The 23747-nt window shown below is 35.8% G+C and overlaps 2 protein-coding genes across 5 annotated transcripts in view; both read right to left on the reverse strand.

Moving 5' to 3' along the window:
* The window catches only part of ANKDD1B (ankyrin repeat and death domain containing 1B), a 58986-nt gene extending 56262 nt beyond the window's left edge, over positions 1–2724 (reverse strand). The window contains 1 exon segment of the mRNA XM_073234981.1: positions 2598–2724. The gene's annotated coding sequence lies outside the window, so the exon portion shown is untranslated.
* Positions 2725–11004: 8280 nt separating this feature from the next.
* The window catches only part of POLK (DNA polymerase kappa), a 78866-nt gene continuing 66123 nt past the window's right edge, over positions 11005–23747 (reverse strand). For 3 of the 4 annotated variants that reach the window (XM_073234991.1, XM_073234985.1, XM_073234996.1), the window contains 8 exons: positions 23286–23410; positions 21927–22093; positions 19835–19867; positions 17194–17290; positions 15115–15286; positions 12471–13430; positions 11407–11446; positions 11005–11220 (listed from right to left, as the gene is read on the reverse strand). In XM_073234991.1, the coding sequence (XP_073091092.1) occupies positions 11136–11220; positions 11407–11446; positions 12471–13430; positions 15115–15286; positions 17194–17290; positions 19835–19867; positions 21927–22093; positions 23286–23410 (1679 nt within the window). In that variant the 3' untranslated portion in view covers positions 11005–11135. The remainder of the gene's footprint in view (positions 11221–11406; positions 11447–12470; positions 13431–15114; positions 15287–17193; positions 17291–19834; positions 19868–21926; positions 22094–23285; positions 23411–23747) is intronic. The other variant, XM_073234998.1, reaches the window with a different exon arrangement.

Genomic DNA, 23747 nt, shown 5'->3' on the forward strand with positions numbered 1-23747 from the left:
TGACTTCAATATCCATGAAGATGATTAATTTCATGCCTTGGTCTCTCAGTGTTCTGATGCCTTCACCTCTAATCTTTCCCTCCACATGACCTGGCCTCCAAGCCCCAGTTCCCACAGGGAGAGGCAAAGAGGGCCCAGTGGTTCCTGCTCATGCAGTGAATCCAGCACTTAGGGAACCCAAATCCTTTGTAAAGGACAGTGAGCATGCCTTACTCTCACTGTTGTTCATGGCTATAAGAAAACTTGTCCCTGCTCCAGAGGAGTACATTATTTCTCTCTTCCAAAACAGTTTACTATACAAACATCCTGGAAAAGATGGTCCAGAACAAAGGCAGTCAGTGCTTCTGCTTGTAAGACATGCAGAAACGCAAGAGACCCATGGAGATCTGTCTCCCAATACCAACCTGATGGAGGTTCCGCATCTCAGGACTTCTTGTATTAGTTTACTAGGGCTGCCACGTGCATTGAGCTCTTGGCAGATCTGACACAGAGGACCATGCTCTCCTTGTACCATGTTCCTCTCCAGGCTTCTGTTAGACTACGTTTTGTTTTCCCATCTCTTTTACTGGCTCTTTCTCCTCTGCTTGATGTCCAAACGTTGGTGCACCCCAGAGTTTTCATAAAATTAACAACCTGGTGGACTTTATCACCGCCATTTTACAGAGGAGGAAACTGAGACTTAGAAAATTAAACCACTTGCTCATGTCTTTAAGATAATAATGGTAGAACTGTCCCAAACAGTCTGAATCTAAACCTCAAGCTTTCAGTCACTGCACATGTCTAGAGTGTCAGCATGAGTGTACTGCTGCAGAGAAGATCCAAACTACCCACTCCATCAAATGCTTTAGCTAATACATTCTAGTTAGGCTGGATTTCTCTCAGCTCCCTCTCCTGGTTCCACACAGGCCCGACCCCAGGTCCTCGCCCCTGTGTATTAACCTGATGGGAGGGTATTTCCAGTTCAAGGTCTTTGTCCTTGTTTGGTATGTTCCAGGGCAAGTGAAGACCTTACTGTGATCTGAAATATGACATATAGATTCTATTCTGTCCCTAAAGCTGAATATCTTGCCCCTTTTCTACCACACCTGTTAGGAAAATTAATTTTGAGACAGCTTCTAAGTCAACAGGGAAGCATCATAAAAGACTCGATTCCTTAAGTCAATGGTTCTTATCCCTGGCTTCAGGAAGAAATCAACTAGATACCTTTAAAAAAAAAATCTAAGCCAGGTTCTTCAACTAAAGCTGATTACATCAGACATTCTAGAGGCTCAACATTCACCAACTTGCCCACAATTTCCTGATTGTCCAATCTTGTAACAAACAATTCTGAATTTTAGTATCCCAATAATGTGAGCTCCATCAGAATAGTTGTCCTGTGCTCTCTGCACATCTAGAATATGTTTAGTAAATAGTAAGCTCTTGAATATATCGGTAGGATAGATGGATGGACGGACGGATGGACAGATGCATGGACGGATGGACAGATGGAAGGGCGGACGGACGGATGGATGGATGGATGGACTAAATGAACCTTATATAAAGGAATTGGTGCTCTGGCCGCAGGGCCAGTCTTCAGGAAATGAGGCCATCCAGTTAGCTGACTTGGATGGTGTGCCCTGTCGCAGACCTGGTTTCATCCTCAACTTTTGAAGACTCTCCAACAGTGTGCCTCGCTTTATGCTATAAATGTATTCCCAAGGTATAGATGATACATTCCATGCTTTAAAAACTTTAGTACAGAAAGATTAAGTGACTTTAGTCACACAATAAATTAAAACAGATAACAGCACATAAAACTCTTTCCCTATTTGCAAAAGGGCTTAACCATTTGTTTAAAAATCCTCTACCCTTAGAGGGTATTATGCTCAGTGAAATAAACCAGGCGGAGAAAGACAAGTACCAAATGATTTCACTCATCTGTGGAGTATAAGAACAAAGCAAAAACTGCAGGAACAGAACAGCAGCTGACTCACAGAACCCAAGAATGGACTAACAGTTACCAAAGGGAAAGGGACTGGGGAGGGTGGGTGACAAGGGAAGGAGGAGGGGAATAAGGGGCATTACGATTAGCACACATAATGTAGGTGGAAGTCACGGGGAAGGCAGTATATACAGAGAATACAAGTAGTGACTCTATAGCATCTTACTATGCTGATGGACAGTGACTGTGGTGGGCACGTGATAATGGCAAGAATCTAGTAACCACAATATTGCTCATGAGATTGTATGTTAATGATACCAAAATAAAATAATAAAAAATAAATCCTCTACCTTAAATTGAAAGAGTAACACTTTCCTTCATTTCACAGTACAGGTTGAACCTGAAATAAAACGTCCTGAGAAATGTGAGGCAAATTTTGGTTGTGGGTGGGTTCCAGCCGTGAAAAGCAGCCCACAGGGGTGTGGTGGTGGAGGATGGGCTCCAGGTCCCCACAGACGAGGCCTCGCGCCCACTTCCTTCCCTCAAGGTCTTGAGGCGCTGCTCCGGGCACCTTCTGCGCCCGCCCCTGGGGCCCGGGACCCGCCGCCCCGCCGCCCCGCCGCCCCGCCGCCCCGCCGCTCCGCCTTCCGATTTCCACAGCGCGTCCAGAACTCACGGAATTCAGGTCTGGCCGCCGCCTCCTCCCGAGGCTCCTCCTGGCTCGGGATCCGAGACAGCCCCCCAACAGGGCCGGCCCGCCGCGCCTCTCGGGTCTTCCCGGAGCCCCTCCGCGGCCGCGGCCGCCCGGCGCAGCAGCCCCCTCGCCGCCGCCCGGCGGGGTCCACGGCGGTCCCCGCGGCCGGCCTAGTGCCTGCGGGGCTCAGACCCCCGGCCGGGGCTGGCGGCGCGCGGGGCGGCGCGGGGTGGGAGGCGAGGCGGGTCCGCTCGCCCCTGGTTCCGCAGCCCTGCCCCTGCGTGGCCGGCCTGGGAGGGTCCGTCTGCGGGGGTCGCGTGCGCGGTAATACGGTTTGGTTTTACCTGAAGTAAAAACGTTCTGAAAAACTCTCAGTTCATACTTAGCAATTATCATACAATTTTGAGAAATGTCGAAGTTGAATTTATAATCAACACTATTGGAGCTTCATTTATAAATGGGTTTCCAGAATTTTCTTTTGAATAAGACTCTCAGTTTCTTCTCTGAAGGTGTACATCTTGGTATTCCATTTTAATGCAGTGCTAACCTATTGGGCACCCCATCTTGGGTACTATTTCTTTTTCAGTGGTTTGTAAAATAAAGCATTGATGAAATACAGTCATCTATGCTGGGCAATCATGTGCCTAGGTGAAATTCTAAAAATATGGAAGAAAAGCATAATATTGAAGGACAACCAGGATCTCTGCCCTGAATCCCTAGTACTTAAGCACAGTGTATTTGATGGATTACAAAGACATAGCAAAACCATGGCACATCTCACACCTGTGCAAGATTTCAGAGGTCAGACTGGAAGTTTAGCATGTTCTAGGAGGGAAAAATTTGAGCCCTCATAAAACAGAACTAAATCTGACCCTAGAACTGACTCAACATTTTTGTATACTCACATACCACAGACAGAAAAGTAATATTAAGAAAGCGTTGTCCATAAAAATGCACAAGGTTGTTCAGAGAAGGGAAAAAAATTGATGAAAGCTGAGAAATGAGTTTAAAGGCCAGAGATTAGGCGACTGATGAGGACTTGACAAAAGGATTTGAAAGAAGTGAATGTTTCAAGAGTCTCTACAAGGGTAGACAGAATTCAATAATAGATACGGATTTGGCAGAGGTAGTATGCATGTGTGTGTGTGTGTGTGTGTGTGTGTGTGTGTGTGTGTGTGTGTGTGTGTGTGTAAACATTTATATATAATGCATATATATATATGTTTGAAATCATAATAAACTTCAGAGACTGAGGTTAGAAAGAGTTCACACCTTGCATCTCCTTGAGCCTTCTGTAGACAGCAACAATGGGACTGTCATACATTTCCTCCTACCTGGAAGGGAAACAGTTCAGTATAATGGTTTGCTTAATAAATGGAATCATGTTTCCAATACCATAATATCATTTGAGTTTTGAACAACTGTTAATCCCATTATGTATTACAAAGCAAAAGCGATTACTCCTTGTGGGTAAAATTGTAGCATTTTTTAGTACATTTGCATATCCTCACCCGTGGAGAGAAGTTCATCTCCACCTGGGCAACCTAGGGAATGTCTGAACCTGAAAGTTTAAAGGGAGGACCTTTTTGCTTCTGCTGGAGCAGAGAAGGCCCTGGACTGCAGTTTGTAAGCAATAAATGGATTTTAAACTTTATTTCTTCCTTTGACTGATTTTGGTTTTAGAGGTATTTTACTCCAGGATTTCCTTTACCCAGACTTACACCTCTTAATTATACAACACAGTTTTTGCTCCAGGGAAATAAACGCTACCTTCTGTGAAGTTCACTAAAATCCTACCAGCACCTCTAGATATATTCAAATATATAATTACTTTTCAAAATCAAACATTATTTTTCTAAAAAGGTAGCAGACATGGTTTTCAAAATGGAGTATTTCCTCAAAAAGCATTTTTTAGCCCAGGTTGTCATATTTTGAGCCTTCTTCCAAATACTTCCAAGCCACCCTAAAAGGACATAGTATTAAAATATTTATAAAGCAAGCAATTAACCAATAAAGGGAAAGAAATGCAATTCACTCTTTTTGGAATGCCCAACCCTTTGGGCCCAGCTTGATTGCAGCTGCTTATATAAGCCACCACCCTGTCTTCCCAGAGAAAAATAGTAAGCTAGTAATAGACACCACTCTTTGGGCACATATTATTTATTCTTTTATGGGTCAACACATAATAATTGACACCTACTAAGTGTCGAGCCATATACTTCATACCAAGAATTAAGAGATTAATGAAAGATAAACCAGGACCTCTAGCAGCCTACAATCTAGTAGCGAGAGACCACAGAAAAGCATGTTTCAGAGTCCTCATAGAGAAACAGGAGCATACAGGAGAGACTGATAATTTTTTCCAGAGTGCAGGGTCCCTATCCTGAAGGTGGCTCCAGGGCTGAGTTGAAAGATGAGTAGTTGCATATGGTGAGAGAGGGCAAAGGGGTAATCAGGAAGCACATTGTGGGCAGAGGTAGCAGCCAAGCATGATACCAGAAGGGAGAAACAGCTTGATCTATGCAGGAAACTATAAACTTTGCAGTGTGACTTGATTGGCCTTGAATGCCAAGCCAATGTTTGGTGTGCGTCATGGACAGTGGTATGTAAGAGTTAGTTTGTACTGGTTTACAAGAACCGATTGTTACATTTGCAGGAATTCTGTGAACTGGTTGACATGTCTACAGCTTGAAGACTGTCATTGTATTTACACCATAGGAATCATCATACACTGAAAATCAGTTCCCCTCTCTCAATCCCCACTGATCTTGGAGAGAGTTGAGAGCTTTTGGGATCTATTTTGTTTTGTTTCTAACATAGAGTGACATTATGAAAACACTGTTTATGGTAGCTCTGTAAAAATTCTGCAAGACAGTTTAGAATAGGGAAAGCTGAGAAATCAGTTGGAAGGTCAGAGTTTAGGCAACTAAAAAGAGCTTAATAAAAAGAGTGGAAAGAAACAGATGTTTTCAAAAGGCTCTACAGGATAGATAGAATTCAGTAATGTATATGGAATTGACAGAGACAGAGGAGGAAGAATGAGTTAAAAGACATTTTATAATGAGGGTAGTAAAAGTATTTCCTGTTAAATGCTAATTGTTTTTGCTTCCAGGCTTAAATAAATGTCTATACCCATTACTTACATTTTTTTAAACCAAAGTTCCTCCTTGAACTCTGTAATATGACTTCCATTACCCATGTTAATGATGAAACTTCTTAGTCTTGGAGTCACTGCATCAGTAGGGGTAATTGATTATGCAGATATCACAATTCCCATATTAACTTCAAAATTCAAACACTTCCAATGGAATTAGTTGAATTTATACATACTTCTTGCAATGCTGCTTTTCCTTATTGCACAAGACTGAAGCCCTGCACAATAGGGACAGTGTAAAGACTGACATTAAAAAAGAGATCTTTGAACTCCGTTGAAGAGAGGATTACATACATGCAAACAATTATTAGGCCTATTTATAAGATGTCACTTGTGTTACTATACACTAATAATGATAAATTTCAAAAGGACAGGTCATCCTCCTTCTCTGAAATTGCCTAAACATTTTATAGATGTGAAATGTCTCTGATAAGCATTTTACAAATGAGGCATACGAAAAGTTACCCTAAATGATATTTATCCTTTTTTACTTTATTCCCATACACTTGACATTTATTTTGTAAATGTGCAGTAAAGTAAAACAGCAGTTGCAGGTTGCTCAGGCCCTGAACATTCCAAAGAGAGGCCTTTCTGAGGACTTGCCAGAGATTGGTCCCTTGACTTCTGAGCCCTTTGAAGATCCTGCCTGGTAACAGTGTTTTAGTGTATAGCCTGGGGCCACACCGTAATAGTATGACACAAATAGTTTATGCTAACAACATGACTTATGGTAATGCCTATTTTATATGCCTGAGGCCCAGGGTAATGAAGTATTATGTAGATCTCTGGAGGGCTGGAGACTTGAGTGGCAGCCAAGCCTACACAAGGCTGACCCCTGTGAAAATCCTGCACTGCAAGGGTTGGGTGAACTTTCCTGGGTTGGCAATATGTAATAAGCCCGATCTCTCTTGGACATTGCCCATTTGCTTTTTCCCTTTGCTGATTTTAATCTGTATCCTCCCTTGTCAACAAACTGTAACCACAAGTTAAACAGCTTTTCTGAATTCTGGAAGTCCTCCTAGTCATTTGTCTCTCCTGAGGGTAGTCTTGAGGACTCCTGACACATAAGGTAGAGATCATTTTTTTTCTCTATGGGTAGTCAATCATGCAAGTGCTATTTATTAAATAGCAAATACTTTTTGTACTGAGTGGTCCATACCATGCCAATACTACTTTATTAATATGAGCTGTATTAATTATGATAGGCTTCTAATAAATCTTGATATGTAATAGGGCGTGTCTCTTCTACCTTCTTATTTTTGGGCCTTTGCTCTTCCATATACAATCTAGGCTCTACTAAACAGCTCTTAGGAAAAACCATAAGGAATCTTGTTTTGAATTTTAATGAATTTATAGAATAATTGGAGGAAAATAATTATCTTTAAGATTGTTTTTCTTCCAATTCATGAACATGGTTACTCATTTCACTTACTCAAATGTACTACTTGTCTTTCAATAATACTTTGTAGTTTCTGAGTGCTTACACATATTTTGATAGGCCCCCAAGCCCCCATCTTAGGTACCTTAAAGATTATTGTCATAAAAGAGATTTTTATTACATTTTCTACTTATTACCACTGTAGAGGAATGCTAATTTTGTGTACTGATCTTGTAGCCATACTTTGTTGAACTTTTATTAAATGTAGATTTTTTAAATGTAGACAAACACATAATCTGACAATAGTTTTGTTTCCAGTGTTTATCGTATTGATTTGTTGAATTATCTAGGATCCCCAGCAAAACAATAGAGGGTACCCTTTTGTTATTCCTATGGAATGCTTCTAAAATTTCACCATTAAGTGTCATAACTTATATAGCTTTTTTAGAGATGAGGCAGAATTGACTAACAGAACCTGATTTTGTTTGGGGACCAGTGTACCCTGCTAAAAACTGTATCTTCTGGTTTTCTTTAATATGGGGAAGCCACTTGACACAATTTGGCCAATAAAATGATGTATGTAGAAAGTATGACCTGAGCTCCCAGGAAAATTCCTTAAAGTAGGACAGATTTATTGCCTTTTATCCTTTTCACTGCCTTGTCTTCCTGCGTGGAACTCATGTACAAGCCTGACTGTGGAAAAGCCCATCTTGTGGCTATAAGTTGGCCATGTGAAGCCAAGAAAATGAGAGACTTTGAACCTATCCTTGAACCAAGGTAATACTAACCAATGAAATTCATGTTTCATGAGCAAACTAGAACTGATTTTTTAAAAAGACTCCATCTGAGTCTCTGTAATTTGCAGCTGTAAGTGAAATTCTGAACCAGTAAAGAAAGTAGGGTTCCACAAGTAACAAAGCCTAACATACACAATTGGCTTAGTGTTTGAGGGAGGGCTTTGGGGAGTGAGGACGCATATGACAGGCTGGAAAACTGGTGACTTGTTTGATAGTGATCAAATATTTGGTCATATTGTCAACCACTGCTGTTTGAAAGCAGATCAAATGCTGATTGAGGCTGTAGCATCAGGGGAAATGTTAACAGAAAAACTCAAAATGGCATGGGATGGCTCTTCTTGCTGAGTTCTAGCAAAGTCCTAGCAGAGAAAAATGTACTTTTTCTCTACTGAAGCTAGTAGCCTGCAAAGAAAGAAGAAAATATCTTGTGAAGGAAAGCAGTTTCTGCCATTTTTTTCTTTTTACTTTTTATTGTGCTATGTCACATAAGAACAAGAATATATAAAATATATGAGTACAGTTTAAAGAATATTTTTAAACATCCACGCACTTACCATCCAAGGCAAGAGAATATTGTCAGCATCCCAGCAGCTCCATGTGCATCCCCCCTACACATCTCCCTATCTCCTCATAGGAGAAATCATCATTTTAACTTTTGGAACAGTAACATACTTGCTTTTCTTTACAATTTGGTCTCATATGGATATATCCTTAAAAGAATATGGTTCAATTTAAACTGTTTGAACTTTATATAAATGGAAGCATGTTGATGACATCTATGACTTGCTTCTTCTGCTCCACATTATGTTCATGATATTCATCCACTTTCTGGTTAGCTGTTTCCTTCATTTTTACCACTGTGTAGAATTCTACTGTTTGAATATACATGAATATGCAATGGTAGAATTTAACCATTCTACCATTGCTGGATATTTCCAATTTTTGGCTATCACAGTATTGCTATGAGCATTCTTGTAAATGCTTCCTGAAAACAGGTAAAATTGTTTTCCCAAGACAATTTATCAGGGTTCTGGAAAGAAAAAAATTAATTTTTTGAGTTTAAGAAAGGGACTATTTACAAAGGTGTGGGGAAACCAAAAAGATAGCGTAGCAGCCCAGGACTAAGAAGAGTGAGGCTCTGTTGCTACCCCTAGGCTGAAGGGGTGGGGGAAGGAAAGGATGATAACCTGGAAGGAATGCAGTATGAAGTTGTGACTTTTGGTTAGGGACTTAACCAGCTTGAGATGATCCTACAAAAAGGTACACAAGGCAATAAATACACAACTTCATCGCCTTTCCTCCTTGAAATCTTCTGCAGTGGCTCCCCCATTGGGGGGATTTTTTCTTTCATTTCTATATTACTAAAATGGCTGAGAATGTTTTCATATTTGTTGACCATTTGGATTTCTATTTATGCGAAGTGTCATTTAAAGTCTCTTGTCCAAATGTCTATTGGCTGTCTGTCTTTTTCTCACTGATTCGTAGAAGTCATTTATATATTTCCAATATTAGTTTTTTGCCAGTTGTGTGTTACAAGTATGTTCTCCCAGGTAGAGCCCTATTTTTGTGACCCTAAGTAGGTAAGACTATAAGTGCTTCTTCTTTGTAGTTTTGATGTACTTTCTAAAAATGTCCCCAAGCAAAAATATAATAAGAAAATGAGTTGAATGTATTAGATAAAACAGATAGAAAAAGATGTGGAGAGAATTCTGGGCAAATAAAACAAAAGTTAAAGCACCAGAGTAGGGGGAAAGAGTGGAAATGAAAGGAAACCATTTCTACTGACTAAAATCAATTAAACATTTCAATTTTTATTTTAAATTTTTATTAAATATTAGCAAATGACCACATTCAATTAAATGAATCATCTAGGTGAAAATAATTTAGTATTTATATAATATTGAAAACACAATAAAAATAAACTTGAGGCAAGACAGAAAATGATGGTGCTACTTTTTAATACATTAAATCAGTATTTCATTGAACTCAGTTTTGTAAAGAATTCACATAAGTAAATCACACAATCAAGCACCATAGCTCTACAGCTTTGTATTCATCACTGTATATAATAATATTAGGCATGAGATTGGTATGTTAATAAACATTAAGCCTTACTGTGAATAATCTAGTAATTTAAAATCCAAGTTACCACTTTGGCCAAAGGCAGTCAAGATCCTACTTTAAGCTCTTCCTAAAATATTTCAGTATAAATTTAGATAATAAGCTACGAAGTATGAAAAGTGGGAAAAGGAAAAAAACAGAAGAGAACAAGAGATTCAGTTCCTAAAACAGTAACATAAAATGGTTTCCATCTTCACGTTTCAATTAAATGTTTTTGATAAAAACTCTTATTGATAAAATGGAAGTATTTGGACCAACTATTTAAGCTAACTACAATTAAGCATTCTTTCACAAATATAACTGCTAAGAAATGAAATGCTGCCATTTAAAAGTCCTTTATATAAGAAAATAATTACCTTGAATCTTAGACTACATGTTTCCAGTGAACAAAGTGCTTATTCATAAGATAAAGAAATTTTAAATAAGTCATTAATCATATTTTAAGCAAAAATTCTTTTAATACAGAAAATAATACTGTGATATTATTTTCCTAAGGGTAACAAAACCACTCATACTAGTTCTGCTAATCTAATATTCTTCATAGAACTTATGATAAATTATAATTATGAATGTTTATGAGGTATCTGAAGATACAAGGAGCTAAAATATGAATATACAAAATTGTAGCAGATACTAAGATCAAATATAGCAGTCCAGTGCCAACAAAGTGATTAAACACTGAAAAATTCTTACACTAAAATAAAATTCTTATGCTAAAATGTTGGTGTGAAACTCTGAGAGCCCTTATAAATATGCTTTTCTATTTACCTTAAAACATAATAAAGAAATCATTTTTTTATTCTATTCCTAATTCCTCATTTTTAAATTACTTCTAATAGCACTGATTTCCAATTGATGTATTATGGAAGTGAATTCTCATGATTATCAAAAAGATATACAGGGGTAAATTCACACAGATTCCAAATTCACATAAAGGCATTGTCATTGGGAGAGAATTTATTGCATTTGTCTTTCACAAATGAATCTCTAAACTTAAGATGAGGAGGAAGAGATTCACTGATCATAAAATATCAAGTTTCAATTAAAAATTAATGAAAAATGTTCAATCTTTATTTAAAAAATATATCAAGAGTGTGTCTGGGATTGTCAGGTCTTATTTTCTTTGATGCTGAATACTTCGTCATCAGTCCTGGCCTAGAATAAAAACAAACAAGCAGACAATTAAAATCCAGGAAGAGATTTCTTAAAACTTTTATAAATGATAGATTTAAAAAATTTTACTTGATGAATTATAAAAGCAAATTTTAAATCCCCTAAAAATTAGACCTCAAAATATGACAATTTTATAGGCAGCTTTATTAGAACTCATCTTAGTCATACCTTTTTGTTTTTGTTACAGTCTTCTGTATTGTACTGTTACCTTTAGAGGGAAGAAAATTTGAGAAATTCCATAATAAACAACATGAAATAATGAAAAAGTTGTATGAAACACTGAAATTGACTGAATAAAAATAAAAATTTCCTTAGTTCTACATAGTTCATATTTATACACACTGGAAACTAACTTTATAGCATAATTTCCTTGTTTTTATTAGTACTACACTTAATTTTATTTTTCAAGTTGGGCTAGAATCAAATCTACTAAAAAACAAGTTGAAGAGGCTGTATGGCTATGTAATTTTTCTTTTAATTTAAAGACCTAATTGGCTTTATTAGGCAATTCATGAATCAAGACAGCATCCCCTTTTAGCAAACAGAGAAATGCTCCCAACAACTACAGGAAGAAGGAGGTTTTAGAAGACTGGACAAGGAAGTCACAAATAGAAAAAAAGAATTATTTCTTGTGAGGTCACCTTCATCTGGGGACAAAAGGGTCTTATTAGGTGGATTCCTTTGGGGAATGAAAAGAGTAACAGATTATCTTAAATTCCTGACTTACTGCATTTCTGGGGGAAGCTGAAACTGAAATTAGGTTAGGTATTAAGTCCTGGTTTGATGATGTGATCTAGCAGAAGTGACTCCATGTTGGGCCTGTGTTTTTCTTTTTAACAATGCTCTCCTTTTGATCAGACTCTCAGCTTAACTGAGCAATGTGATCAAAATTTAAGGCATCAACACCACTCTCAACTAGTGCTCTATATATTTCCTCACTGCTTCTGTTGTTCCTTTTGTGTGATGTCCATGGTCATATTTTTGTTTAATATTTGTGATATTCACAGGTTTAACCTTGAGTTCATTCTGTGCTTAATCAAGCCCAAGCCAAAGATTTCCCAAAATTTAAAACCTAATGGCTTCTTTGAATTCTAAACTATGGTAAGGCAACTAATATTTTCCTAAATGGCAAACTATCCCTTTAGCAGTAAGTGTTTCAGATTTAACAACAATCTCAAATTTAATAAAACATTCCTAGAAAATCAAGTTCTTTAAAATGACTGCAAACTCACCAGTATTATTGGTGCTTTCATTGAGTTGGTTAACTATACTAACATTATCTTTTTTTAGTTCCTGGATAATGTCCTTATTTAAGCAAACATCCACATGCACATTGAACAGGGTAAGATCTGAAGTCTTTTGTTCCAGGTTACAAACAGGACAAACTAGAGCTTGGTCTGTTACCACTTCATATAAATAAGGCTGGAGGGATTCTTGCCTACTTAATGATCCAACATCTTCATTTTCCAGTGAAACAGCACAGGAAGAATTCTGATGACAGTGCTCAATATTAAATGATTTGCTTGGAAAACTAGAACAATCCCCTTTGCCGTGCTTATTACTTAAAGCATCTACACTTATTTCTTTAGGTGGGTTACCTATAGTCTCTACCAACTCTACACAGTCTACTGAACTGGTTTCTATATTCTTCTGATGGGTTTCATAATACTGCTTCTCACAGACTGAAAAACAATGATGCATACTTTCTTTCTTATTAACTTCTGTAGAGGAAGCATGTGAACATGAGAACATTTTAGAGTTTTCACTGATTGATGGTCCATCAAGACATGTATCTACATGTCTATTAAAGGCTTCCAGGCTGATGCTTTTTTGCTCCTTAAAGCAAACAGGACAGGTAAATATCTGTGAGCTATCCGAATTCTCTGATGATTCTAAATTCTCATTCATCTTCTTTAAAACTTGGAATGATTGTGATGCCTGTAAACTTTGTTTATCCACAGTTTCACATTTAAATATGTCTTGGTGGCTCCATTTTCTTTCCAATCGTTTTTTATCAAAGAAGCTCTTCTTTTGAGACATTTCTAGAGGTTTTAAAAACTGATCTTTGTCAGTTTTCTCTAGTGTACACCCAGTGGCCGACAGAGTTTGGTTTCCAGACTTTAAGAAGCCAATAATGCTCCTTTGTTGGTATTTCTTGTCTTCTTCACTGGGAAAACTAGATAACCGCACACCTAAATTAAACCAACCACAATTAATCAATTTCAAGCCTAACAAAGCTAATTCATTCATAATGCACAAAAACATTTTGTATAATCCTGTTGTGACATATATACAAAAAGGCTGTTTAGAGAAAAATAATAAGCAACAACACGTATTTTCTGAATTAAAGGATGCTTTTTTAAAGCTAGTACTTGGAGCAGAAATTTACTTTCCTTAAAAAAGTGGGTATCACTAAGTAGTATCTACTACAGTTGGTGTGATTTTATATAGGTCTTTCAATTAATATCTGACACATGATACCATTAAATACCAAGTACCTAATTAGCCAACTACAAGACTCTAGCTCTTTTTTTTTCCAGTAGACAAAAATCTTTATTTTTTAGAATAAATTTAGAATCACAGCAAAACTGAGCAGAAAGCACAGAATTCCTATATATCCCTGCCCCCAAACCTAATACACAGCCTCCTCCAATTACCTTCCCCCACCAGAGTGGTACATTTGTTATAATTGATGAACTTATATTGATATAACATTATCACTTGAAGTCTGTAGTTTACATTAAGGATCACTCCTGATGTTGGACATTCTATGGGTTTGGACAAATGTATAATGATATGTATCCACCATTATAGCATCATACCAAATAGACTGACCACCCTCAGAAAAACAAAATCCCCTGTGATCTGCCTCTTTATCCCCTTCTTCCCCTTGCAGCCTTTGACAACCACTGATCTTTTTACTGTCTCCATAGTTTTGTCTTTCCAGAGCATCGCATAGTTGGAATCATACAGTATATAGCCTTTTCAGATGGGTTTCTTTCACTTAACAACATACATTTAAGGTTCCTCCATGTCTTTTCATGGCTTGATAGATCATTTCTTTTATGCATTGAATAATATTCCATAGTCTGCATCATTTTCCATTCACCTACTACTGAGAGACATCTTGGTTGCTTCCAAGTTTTGGCAATTGTGAATAAAGCTGGTAGAAATATCTGTTTCTTAGCTCTTCAATTAACAAACTTTATTCAATTGATTTCAGTGTGTGTAATCTTTCAAATATGATGGCTAATGACCCACTCTTAGCGGTAAAGTGGCATTTGGAGTGCGTATCCATATAAATCCTCTTACCAGCTCACTTTGGAAACATGGTTGGTTGGTTTGTCTGTTTACAATGTGGTGGCTAGAGATGTGGTAATATCCCTTATCTGTAATACTGAAATCTATAAAGCTCTGAAAGTAATAACAAATGACAATTGATGACCAAATTGATGTGAAGCTATTTATAGCCTTTGCAATATTAGTGTGAATATTGTTTTGTTTGACTACAGAAATGTGAATGTGTTTGACCATGAGGTTCTGCCTTAGATCCCAAAGGCATATAACATACTCAGTATGCACTGAATTTGCTTTCTAAAATCTGAAAAGTTTTAAAATTTGAAACATACCTAGTCCCAAGGTTTTCAATAGTAGTAAAGAAATAGCCAATATTTAATTGGTCCTTTAGTTGGTTCTTACTAGAATTGAACTAATGATCATGGCTTCACATGCATCAGATTCTAACAGTTAAGAAAATGGCAGCATTATAGGTACACATTTCTAAACAGATTTAAGAAATAAAATAGAGGTGTTCAGAGTTGATTCTCTGGGAAAGTCTAGCAGATTTAAGGATAAACAAGAAAAGAAAAGCCATACCCATAAGTCTTAATCTCAAGGGATGTGGAAAGTCAGCATCAATTTCTGTTCTTAGCAATTCTTTAGCAATAGCAAATATTTCTTCTGAGGTAGAAATTACAGATGAAACTGTAGATGCTCGAGTTTTTAGTTCAAAATTCACATTCTTCAACTTAAGTGTAACAGTTCTACCCTGTAACAAACAGAATACATTATTATACATGACTTTCTAACTTCTGGAAAAAAGTTATTTTATAGGTTAGAAAAATTCAGAAAGAATTTCTTATGTACCTATATAATATGGAAGTATAATCATTTATAAAATATGGCAATGAAAATTGTCATAAAGAATAAGTGGTCTATTAAGTAATCTAAAAATCCCATTTTAGCCAGTAATTCTCCCTTCTCCAAACAAATTTTTATAGGACCTTAATATAAAAGGCAAAGTTAACTGATCATTTTCCTTTTAACTGAATGTCTTTTAGAGGTTAATTTAGTACTAAAAAGGAAGGGAAGAAAAAAATCTTTCCAAAGGGGCTTCATGGAATAGGTCTTTTGGATAGCTCATACTTACTGTGTGCCTACTATACACCAGATAACATGCTAAACAACTTACATGTATGAACTCCCTTTACAGTTATTGTTTAATGGGTACAGAGTTTCAATATGGAATAATGAAAAAGTTCTGGAGTTTGATAGTGGTGATGATTGCACAATATGAATGGAAATGCTACTGAAATATACACTTAAAAATGGTTAATATGATACGTTTCACATTATGTATATTTTACTACCTCCTAGAGGTTGTGGGAGTGGGTTAGACTTATTAACTCAGTCCCAAAGGATGAAGTATGGAAAGGGAAAAACAGTAACTTCACAATGGAGAAGCATTGTAAATACTACCTTAAGCAAGTGAGGAAGGTTAGTATCGCCCATGGTATGTGGCTATCCTATGCCCTGTTAGGATGTGATGAAGGACACTTCACCTCTGTGGTATTCTTTCTAGAAACCCATAACCTTGGTCTAATCATAAGAAAACCATCAGACAAACCCAGATTGGGAGACATTGTATAGTACATCTGACTACGACTGGATACCTCAAGACTGTCAAGGTCATGAAAAACAAAGAAATACTGAGAAACCGTCACAGACTAGAAGAGACTGGGGGATATAATGACTAAATGCAATGTGGTTCCCTGGACTGAATTCTGGAACAGAAAGAGAACATTTATGGAAAAAGAGGTAAAATTCAAATAAAGTCTACAATTTAGTTAATAGCAAGCAATATGCTAATATCAGCTTTAGATAAATATAACTATGGTAATGCAAGGTGTTAATAATGAGGGAAACTGGGTATACCCTAACTCTTCATATTTATTATCTTTGCAATTTTTCTGTAAATGTAAAATTATTTTAAAATTAAAAGTTTATTAAAAAAATGTTTTAAAGAACTCTAATTATACTCAAGGTATGATAGAGAGATTATAAAAACAATGCTCATCAGCTATCTTATCCTTTGTAGTAACTTTTTAATATTTTTGTATTAGACTTCAAATTAACTCCATCTCTGGTTTGCGAGTGTTGGAAAAAATACTTAATATGGACTGCTGTGAGTGAAGAATAGAAAATACAATGCTCAAAACCTTCCAGGTTTTGTTTTCATTGTATTAGGCAACCTGGATTAGAGCCTTGGAATAAAATGCCTGTTCTAGAAAGTCACTGTCTACGTGAGATAAACATTAAAGGATGATTTGAAGGCATTTATAATAATACAGTTCTAGGGAAATCCTTTCCTTTGCCTTATTCTCTAATGCTAATATAACTGATTCTGAACTTATTCAGATGTACTCCTGAGGTAGTATGAACTCTTCTGGAATTATACTGGAACCACTTCACCCTCATAAATTGCTTCTTCATAGAATGGCTGCATCATAAGCATCAGATATGGGTCAGAACTGAGTATATCTCTACTGAGATTGGGAATACTCTTTTCTGGCATCACCCAATTTGTATTCAAATGCAAACTCTAATTCTGCCTTAATGTAATATTTTATTATTAAACAATTTTTAAACTAAGAATACCAAATCAAAATAAAATACCTTACGTCCTTCTTTCTCCAGATCTTGAGCAAGTTCACTGCAAAGTTCTTGGCACAAGCTGTATTGTTCTTCTGCTTTACTTATCTCACTGAATGTCCTAGAAAGACAAGAATGATATTGATTTAAGAGTAAACTATAACTTGGAACAATTTAGGAATGATATAGTATGTTTAAATGGCCTAGCATTTTAAGTTATACTTTCTGCAGTACAGAACAGTTTTTAGATGAATTAAGATATAATTAAGTAAAAACATCTAAGATCTACTTAAATAATGGAATTTATAGTTAAAATGATTAGGAAAGGTGCATTTGATCTCTCTGCAGTATTTTTTAAAAAGATAATTAAAGTCACCAACAGATAATGACAATGCCCCCAGAACCGAAAACACATTAGGATACATGTGTACATGGACTCTGTTACAGAGGATTATCTTAAGAAAGTATAGGTGAGAATTTCACTCCAATTATTGCACATGTATTTTCTGGAAGAAAAATATCTTGAAGTAGATTTAAAGCATTGGTTCATGTCATCTATGTAGAGTTATCTAAAATAGACAACTGAAAACGGAGAGCTGGTAACATTAAATGTAGGAAGTTTGAATTAATCTGCAATAGAGTGTTGAAAGAAGTTGAGAGATCATACTAACATGAAAGAGGAAGATACTGAAAAGAGATCAAGATAATGATAAAAGACCTTGAGCAGATTATTCAGTGGAGTCCCCCTTCTAACTCTATTCCCGGATACCTAGTTCTCCTTCCTAGTGGCAACCAATGTTGCCAGCTTCACATTCATTTGCATTCCTCCAGAATATCTATGCATATATGACCAAACAAGCAAACATTTCCCCCTCATTTTTTTATATAAACAAATTATTAGACACATTATTCAGTACCTTGCTTTTCTCAGTTCATCCTGGTGAGTGCTCCCTATTTCCTCATTTTTATATGGCAGCCTAATATTCTAATGTAAAGATATAAGATCATTTAAACAATCCTCTATTTGTGGATATTTACTTTTAATCTTTTGCTATCATAAAAAAACACAATGAATAACCTTGTATATATGTAAAATGCCATGTGATTACATTTGTGGAATTAATTCCTAGAAAAAGAGCCATGGGATTAAGGTACACGTGCATCTGTGATTTTGATAGATACTGCCAAACTGCTTGCCCCTCTGGTAGGCAAAATTATGGTCTCCAAAGATGGTCAAGTTCTTAATCTCTCTTGGGACCTAGTATATTATGTGGTGAAAGAGACTTTGCAGATGTGATTAAATTAAAATGGGAAGATTATCCTGGATTATCTAGGTGGGGCCAATGTAATCCCAAGGGTCCTCGTGAAAAGGAGGCAGGAGGTGAGATTTAGAAAGACAAGGTGCTGGTTCGAAGATGGAGAATGGGGGCATTAGTCAAAGAATACAAACTGCCTCTAGAAGCTTTTGGTGAGGAAATGAATTCTCCCCTGAGCCTGTAGAAGGAATTCAAACCCAGCTGACACCTATATTTTAGCATTTCTGGTCCTCAGAACTGTAAAGGAATAAATTTGTATTGTAAACCACTAAATTTGTGGTAATGTTATGATACACCAATAGAAACTACTACACTCCCTCTACAGTTTATAGCCCTTTCATTCATAGTGAAAAATGCTACCTCAGAAAATATTCAATCTGTATTTCTTAAAGTATAAAGGAGATTGGGAATATTTTCATGTTTTAAGAGCCATTTGTATTTCTTTCCAGTAACTAATTAGATCTTTGTTCATTTTTTTCTATCGGCCTGCTGGCCCTTTCTTATAAAATATTAATTATTATTAATATTCCTGCATAGTAAGTGGTATTTTCAATAACAGAAGACAAATAGAAGAAAAAATTGATTAAATAATAAAATACTATCTTAATTTTGGATGCTTTCCCCCTTCTTTTCCTTTGATTGCTTTTATGTAAATCACAGCCTAAAACAGTAATTTTTATCAAAGTCTCATTTATTAAGTGTGTTGTCTTGTAAAAGCCATGCAGGTTTTCTGATCACAAATAATACATGTGAAAAAATAACATACTGTTGTACTAGGTCAGTGGTTCATAAATGTCTCAGTGGAACTTTGGTGCTTTGAGGAGATAATTGAAGGACTTTTCAAACACTGATGTTTTTCCCAAAACAATAAGGTTCCATCAAGATTTCACCTGACTTCCAAACAAGATTGTAAACCACCCCTGAACTAGATTACCTTAGAGCTCTTGTTCATCAGTGTCTTACTATTTGATGCCTGTGCTTCATTCACCAAATATCTGAAGAGTTTCAGGAAGAATTCCATGGTCATTCCTTAAGTTTCCCAAATAATTACTCAGTAGAGTTTTTCTTATAAACAAGGTTAGAAATTAAAATTTGAAATCTGAGAATGCCTGATTTTCACTGAATAGAAACAAAACTAACATTTAAAAAAATAACTGTGGTTAATTTTTTCCCCTTTGAGAGCATAGAAGTCAAAGAAAATAAAGCATTGTACTGGGATATTTACTTTAGGAATGTCAACTGCTGAAAACTTGGTTTGCAAAGAGATTTTTTCATTTCAGTGATATTTTACTAAAACTTAAAAATTAGCTTAAAATAACATGAATGAACAATTAACAACAAAACATTACCTCTCAACACTCATGCTTTTCCTCTCCCCATCCCTTGAAATGAAAAAAAAAGTTTTTAATTGCTTTCTCAAAGACTGAGTTCCTTTTAGTCAAACAAGAATATTTAACATATCAATTACCCTTCAGATAACTCAATAAGGCTTCTGATTTATTTATACATCATGAAACACAGCAAAGTATTTTTGATCTAAAAATAAAACTGCCACCAAAGATCGTAGATCAATAGGATGCTAATATGATTACATGTGTAATGGATCAAGTATATATCTATCAGAGAAAAATTTGAAGGTAGGTTGATATAAACGGCTTCTATTAAAAGCCCTAATAACAAAAAAACACAACTTATAAAATCCAGTAAAAGGTGGTAGCAATTAAATTTTGAATAATTTAATGTCAATTATCTAGTTCTAGCCTAGTATATTAACTTCACTTTCCTACAGCCTATTTCCTATTCATTCACACCACTCTACTGAATCTTAGTCAGAATTTGGCACACAGTAACAGGATTATAATTAGGAATCTAAACCATCTAGTTTGGTTGGATTCTAGCTGCTAGATAGGAGTGGTTGAAACCAAGACACCGAAATGACATGTATTCATATTCCAAAATACTCAGTGGACCTATTATGAGTTTAGCATTGTTCTAGGCCTTAGAGATACAGTAATGAACAAGTAAGACCAAGTACCTGACCTTAAGAAACTTATGTCTTAATGGAGGATTAATAAATAAGCAAATAGAGAAGTAACTATGGAATATGTTAGAAGAGCAGAAGTATTATAGACTAAAAATAAAGCAGAGCAGGGGAATAGAGAATGTGGATAGAAGAGAAGGCAGGTTTGCTATTTCATATTAGAAATTACCTATGAATTTCACTTAAAAGCATTACCTACGTCTTTAAATACCATGGGTTGATATGTGCTATATCAAGAACTATATTGTTTTCAAGCACTATGGAAACAAACAGAAGGAAAGAGTAAAGAAGAAAGTTTTATTCCCTATTACCTTCAAATACTAGATATTTATAGTACTGTGATGCCTTTCTTTTATCTTTCATTTTATCTACTCAAGATCAAAGTCAGCTAATGGTGGACTCAAAAGAATGCAGAGCAGGACAGACAAGAAAAGTAATACCACAAGCCTTGCAGAAATCTCTGAAAGATTAAGCAGGTTTAATTGGTTAATCAAACATTTTATAAGCCTTCTCAGTAATCTTCTTGTTTTGCTTTAGTTTAAGTATAAGAATATAAAGGAGATATTTTGAGGGCAGGCTGACAGGATGATGACAAAATTGTAAAAATAGTGCCTAGCATTAATTCCCAACCTTTATTTTTAATTCCTTCTTTTCACCACCCCCAGCAGTACACTCTTTGAGTTCTAGGACACTTCTTTTAAGATCTACATGAAAGAGTGACAGGGAAGAAACACAGGGCCTCTCCTCTAGCTGTTTCCTCTTCTAGATCTTTGCATATCAGCCCCTTTAAGTCTCTACCTCTGGATGACCATTACCAACACCAACTCTTATCCCCAAGTCATTTCCTATGCCCTCACTCTGCCTTACCTTCATTTGTTTACTAGATTAATTTCTTTCTCCCACACTAGTCTGTAAACTCAATGAAGAGTTTTGTTCACTGCTTGTTTATCTTACTATCCCCTAACATAAAATAAGTATTCAGTAATGAATGAATGAGTAATTTATACATCTGGAAATGAGAGAAATACAGTTAGTTCATGACAGCCTTCAAAAAATCATTAACTCTCCTTGCTTAAAGAGTGAATTCTCGAATATGAGCTATGATGATTTCTTCCACCAGTATCCTTATGTTCTGAACAAAGAACAAGGCAGGTGCAGAAAAGAATATACCCTATTCCTCTTGTCCACCTATCTAATTGCTGTAGCCAAAACTTCAGAGTAATTCCTTATTCCTCCTTTGCTTTTCTCCCACACCACTCTTCTGACTCAAAAATTATAGTCTGAATTGAACTAGCCCAAAAGAATTTTAGAACACGTTATCCTTATGACCTCCATCTCAATGTTAAAACTTACTTCAGCAAATGATAAAGGAAAAGCAGGATGAGTATACATACAGATACCTTGCCAGGTGTGTTGACCCTAGACCCAGAGAAATATGAAGAAAATGATGCCAAGATGTTTCAGAGAAAAGGAGAGAAAGTAATGCCCTCTGTTGGTAGAGTTCTGTGCAAGTAATAATTCCAAGGGCCTTAAACATTTTCTCTGTAACTTTTCCTATTCCAGAAACCTATAAAAGAATCAATATTTATTATTAATACATTACAAAATTAAGGTAAGCACTGACATTATAATCTCACTATATCTTTTATAACCAATAAACAGTATGAACAATGTGACAATCTTCACAAGTCATGCAAAAAAAAAAAAAGAAAAACTGCTTTAATTACATGTTGGCCATATTTCCTGAACTAATGTTCCATGGAAATTTAAAACTTAAGATGAATTTTAAAAAGCAATTTAAAAAGGAGTTCTATAGTCATATAACCTTGGAGAATGGTGGGATAAACTTAAAATTAACTTTTTATTGCAAGTCATATGAATCTTTAATATACTAATACCTGTTAGGAACCACCAAAGGTGGTATGTCCTAAAGTTCTTTTACCCCCGATCTTTGATGGGACACCTATTCATACCTTGAAAAACACATTGGAAAGTACTGCTTTATAGGTACACCTTACATATACTAAACTATTCAGTAACATTATACATTGTATACTTTGATATAGCTTTTCTTCTGAGGCATTGAAAAATGTTTGTTTAAATCCACTTAAGCACAATATGTTGGGTGAGAAAAGGAAGCCTCAGAACATCAAATATTGTACTGCAGTTGTTTTAAACACACATATATGTGTGTGTGTGTGTGTGTGTGTGTATGCCAAAAAAAATCTAGAAGCTGTAAAAAAATAATAAAATATATCCTTTCTATAACCCCTGAGGGATCATTTAACCATTTTAAGGATGGTAAAATTTCTGTGTGTCAAAAACAATTACATTTCTAAATATCTTTAAAGTTATACCTTTTAAACTGGCAGCAATCTGGATTTCAGAACTAAGGTAGCAATATTAAGTTATAGCTGAAAGGACTTTTACAAGTATTTTATTTATTTCTCTTCTCCTTGATAGGGGCACACTTAAAACTCTGTCATATATTGCTTTTAAAAATATTTCCAGCAAGATAAGCTTCCTGACTTTTAGGGTTCCACAGAAAGATTTCTTCAAGTCCAAAATCAATCATCCATTATAGTTCTTACTTGTCACCTATTACTTTAGAACTTTTCAGAAAAGAATGATTACTATCGTCCTAAATAGTATCTTTTCAGAACTCTGTGTGTGCGTGTGTGTGTGCATGTGCATGTGTGTGTGTGTGTGTGTGAGAGAGAGAGAGAGAGAGAGATGATACATTTTACATAAAATCTCACCTTTCTAATGTGTAAGTCCTTGATGAATTCCATCACAGCTTGTCTGTTGGGGAGTATTTGGTATTGTCCATTTGGTTTATTCTTATCACTGCATACTTTTGCTAACATTGCATTTGGGGCAATGCCTTAAAAGAAGAACACTCAGATGATTCAAATAAGTTGATATGTATGATTTTAATATATAAGATGACAATACAAAAAATATTAAGTGAAAAAAATCTGAAATGATGTGGAATACTACTTTAAAACTAGCATTTGATTATGATCCATCTCCCCAGAGATTGCTATGATTTTAGGAAAATGAATTGTATTAGTTATTGTGGCAGCAGAAATGAATATTTAAAATTCCATTTTCAAGTCTAAGAGTAATTTCAGACTTTGTGACACTATTAGTTTACTTATTATTATTAGTAATTATTTTTGTTCTTCAAAGTTCACTTGGAAAGGTACACAGGGCTATCT

This window comes from Manis javanica, chromosome 1 (assembly GCF_040802235.1).
Source record: "Manis javanica isolate MJ-LG chromosome 1, MJ_LKY, whole genome shotgun sequence".
NCBI lineage: Eukaryota > Metazoa > Chordata > Mammalia > Pholidota > Manidae > Manis > Manis javanica.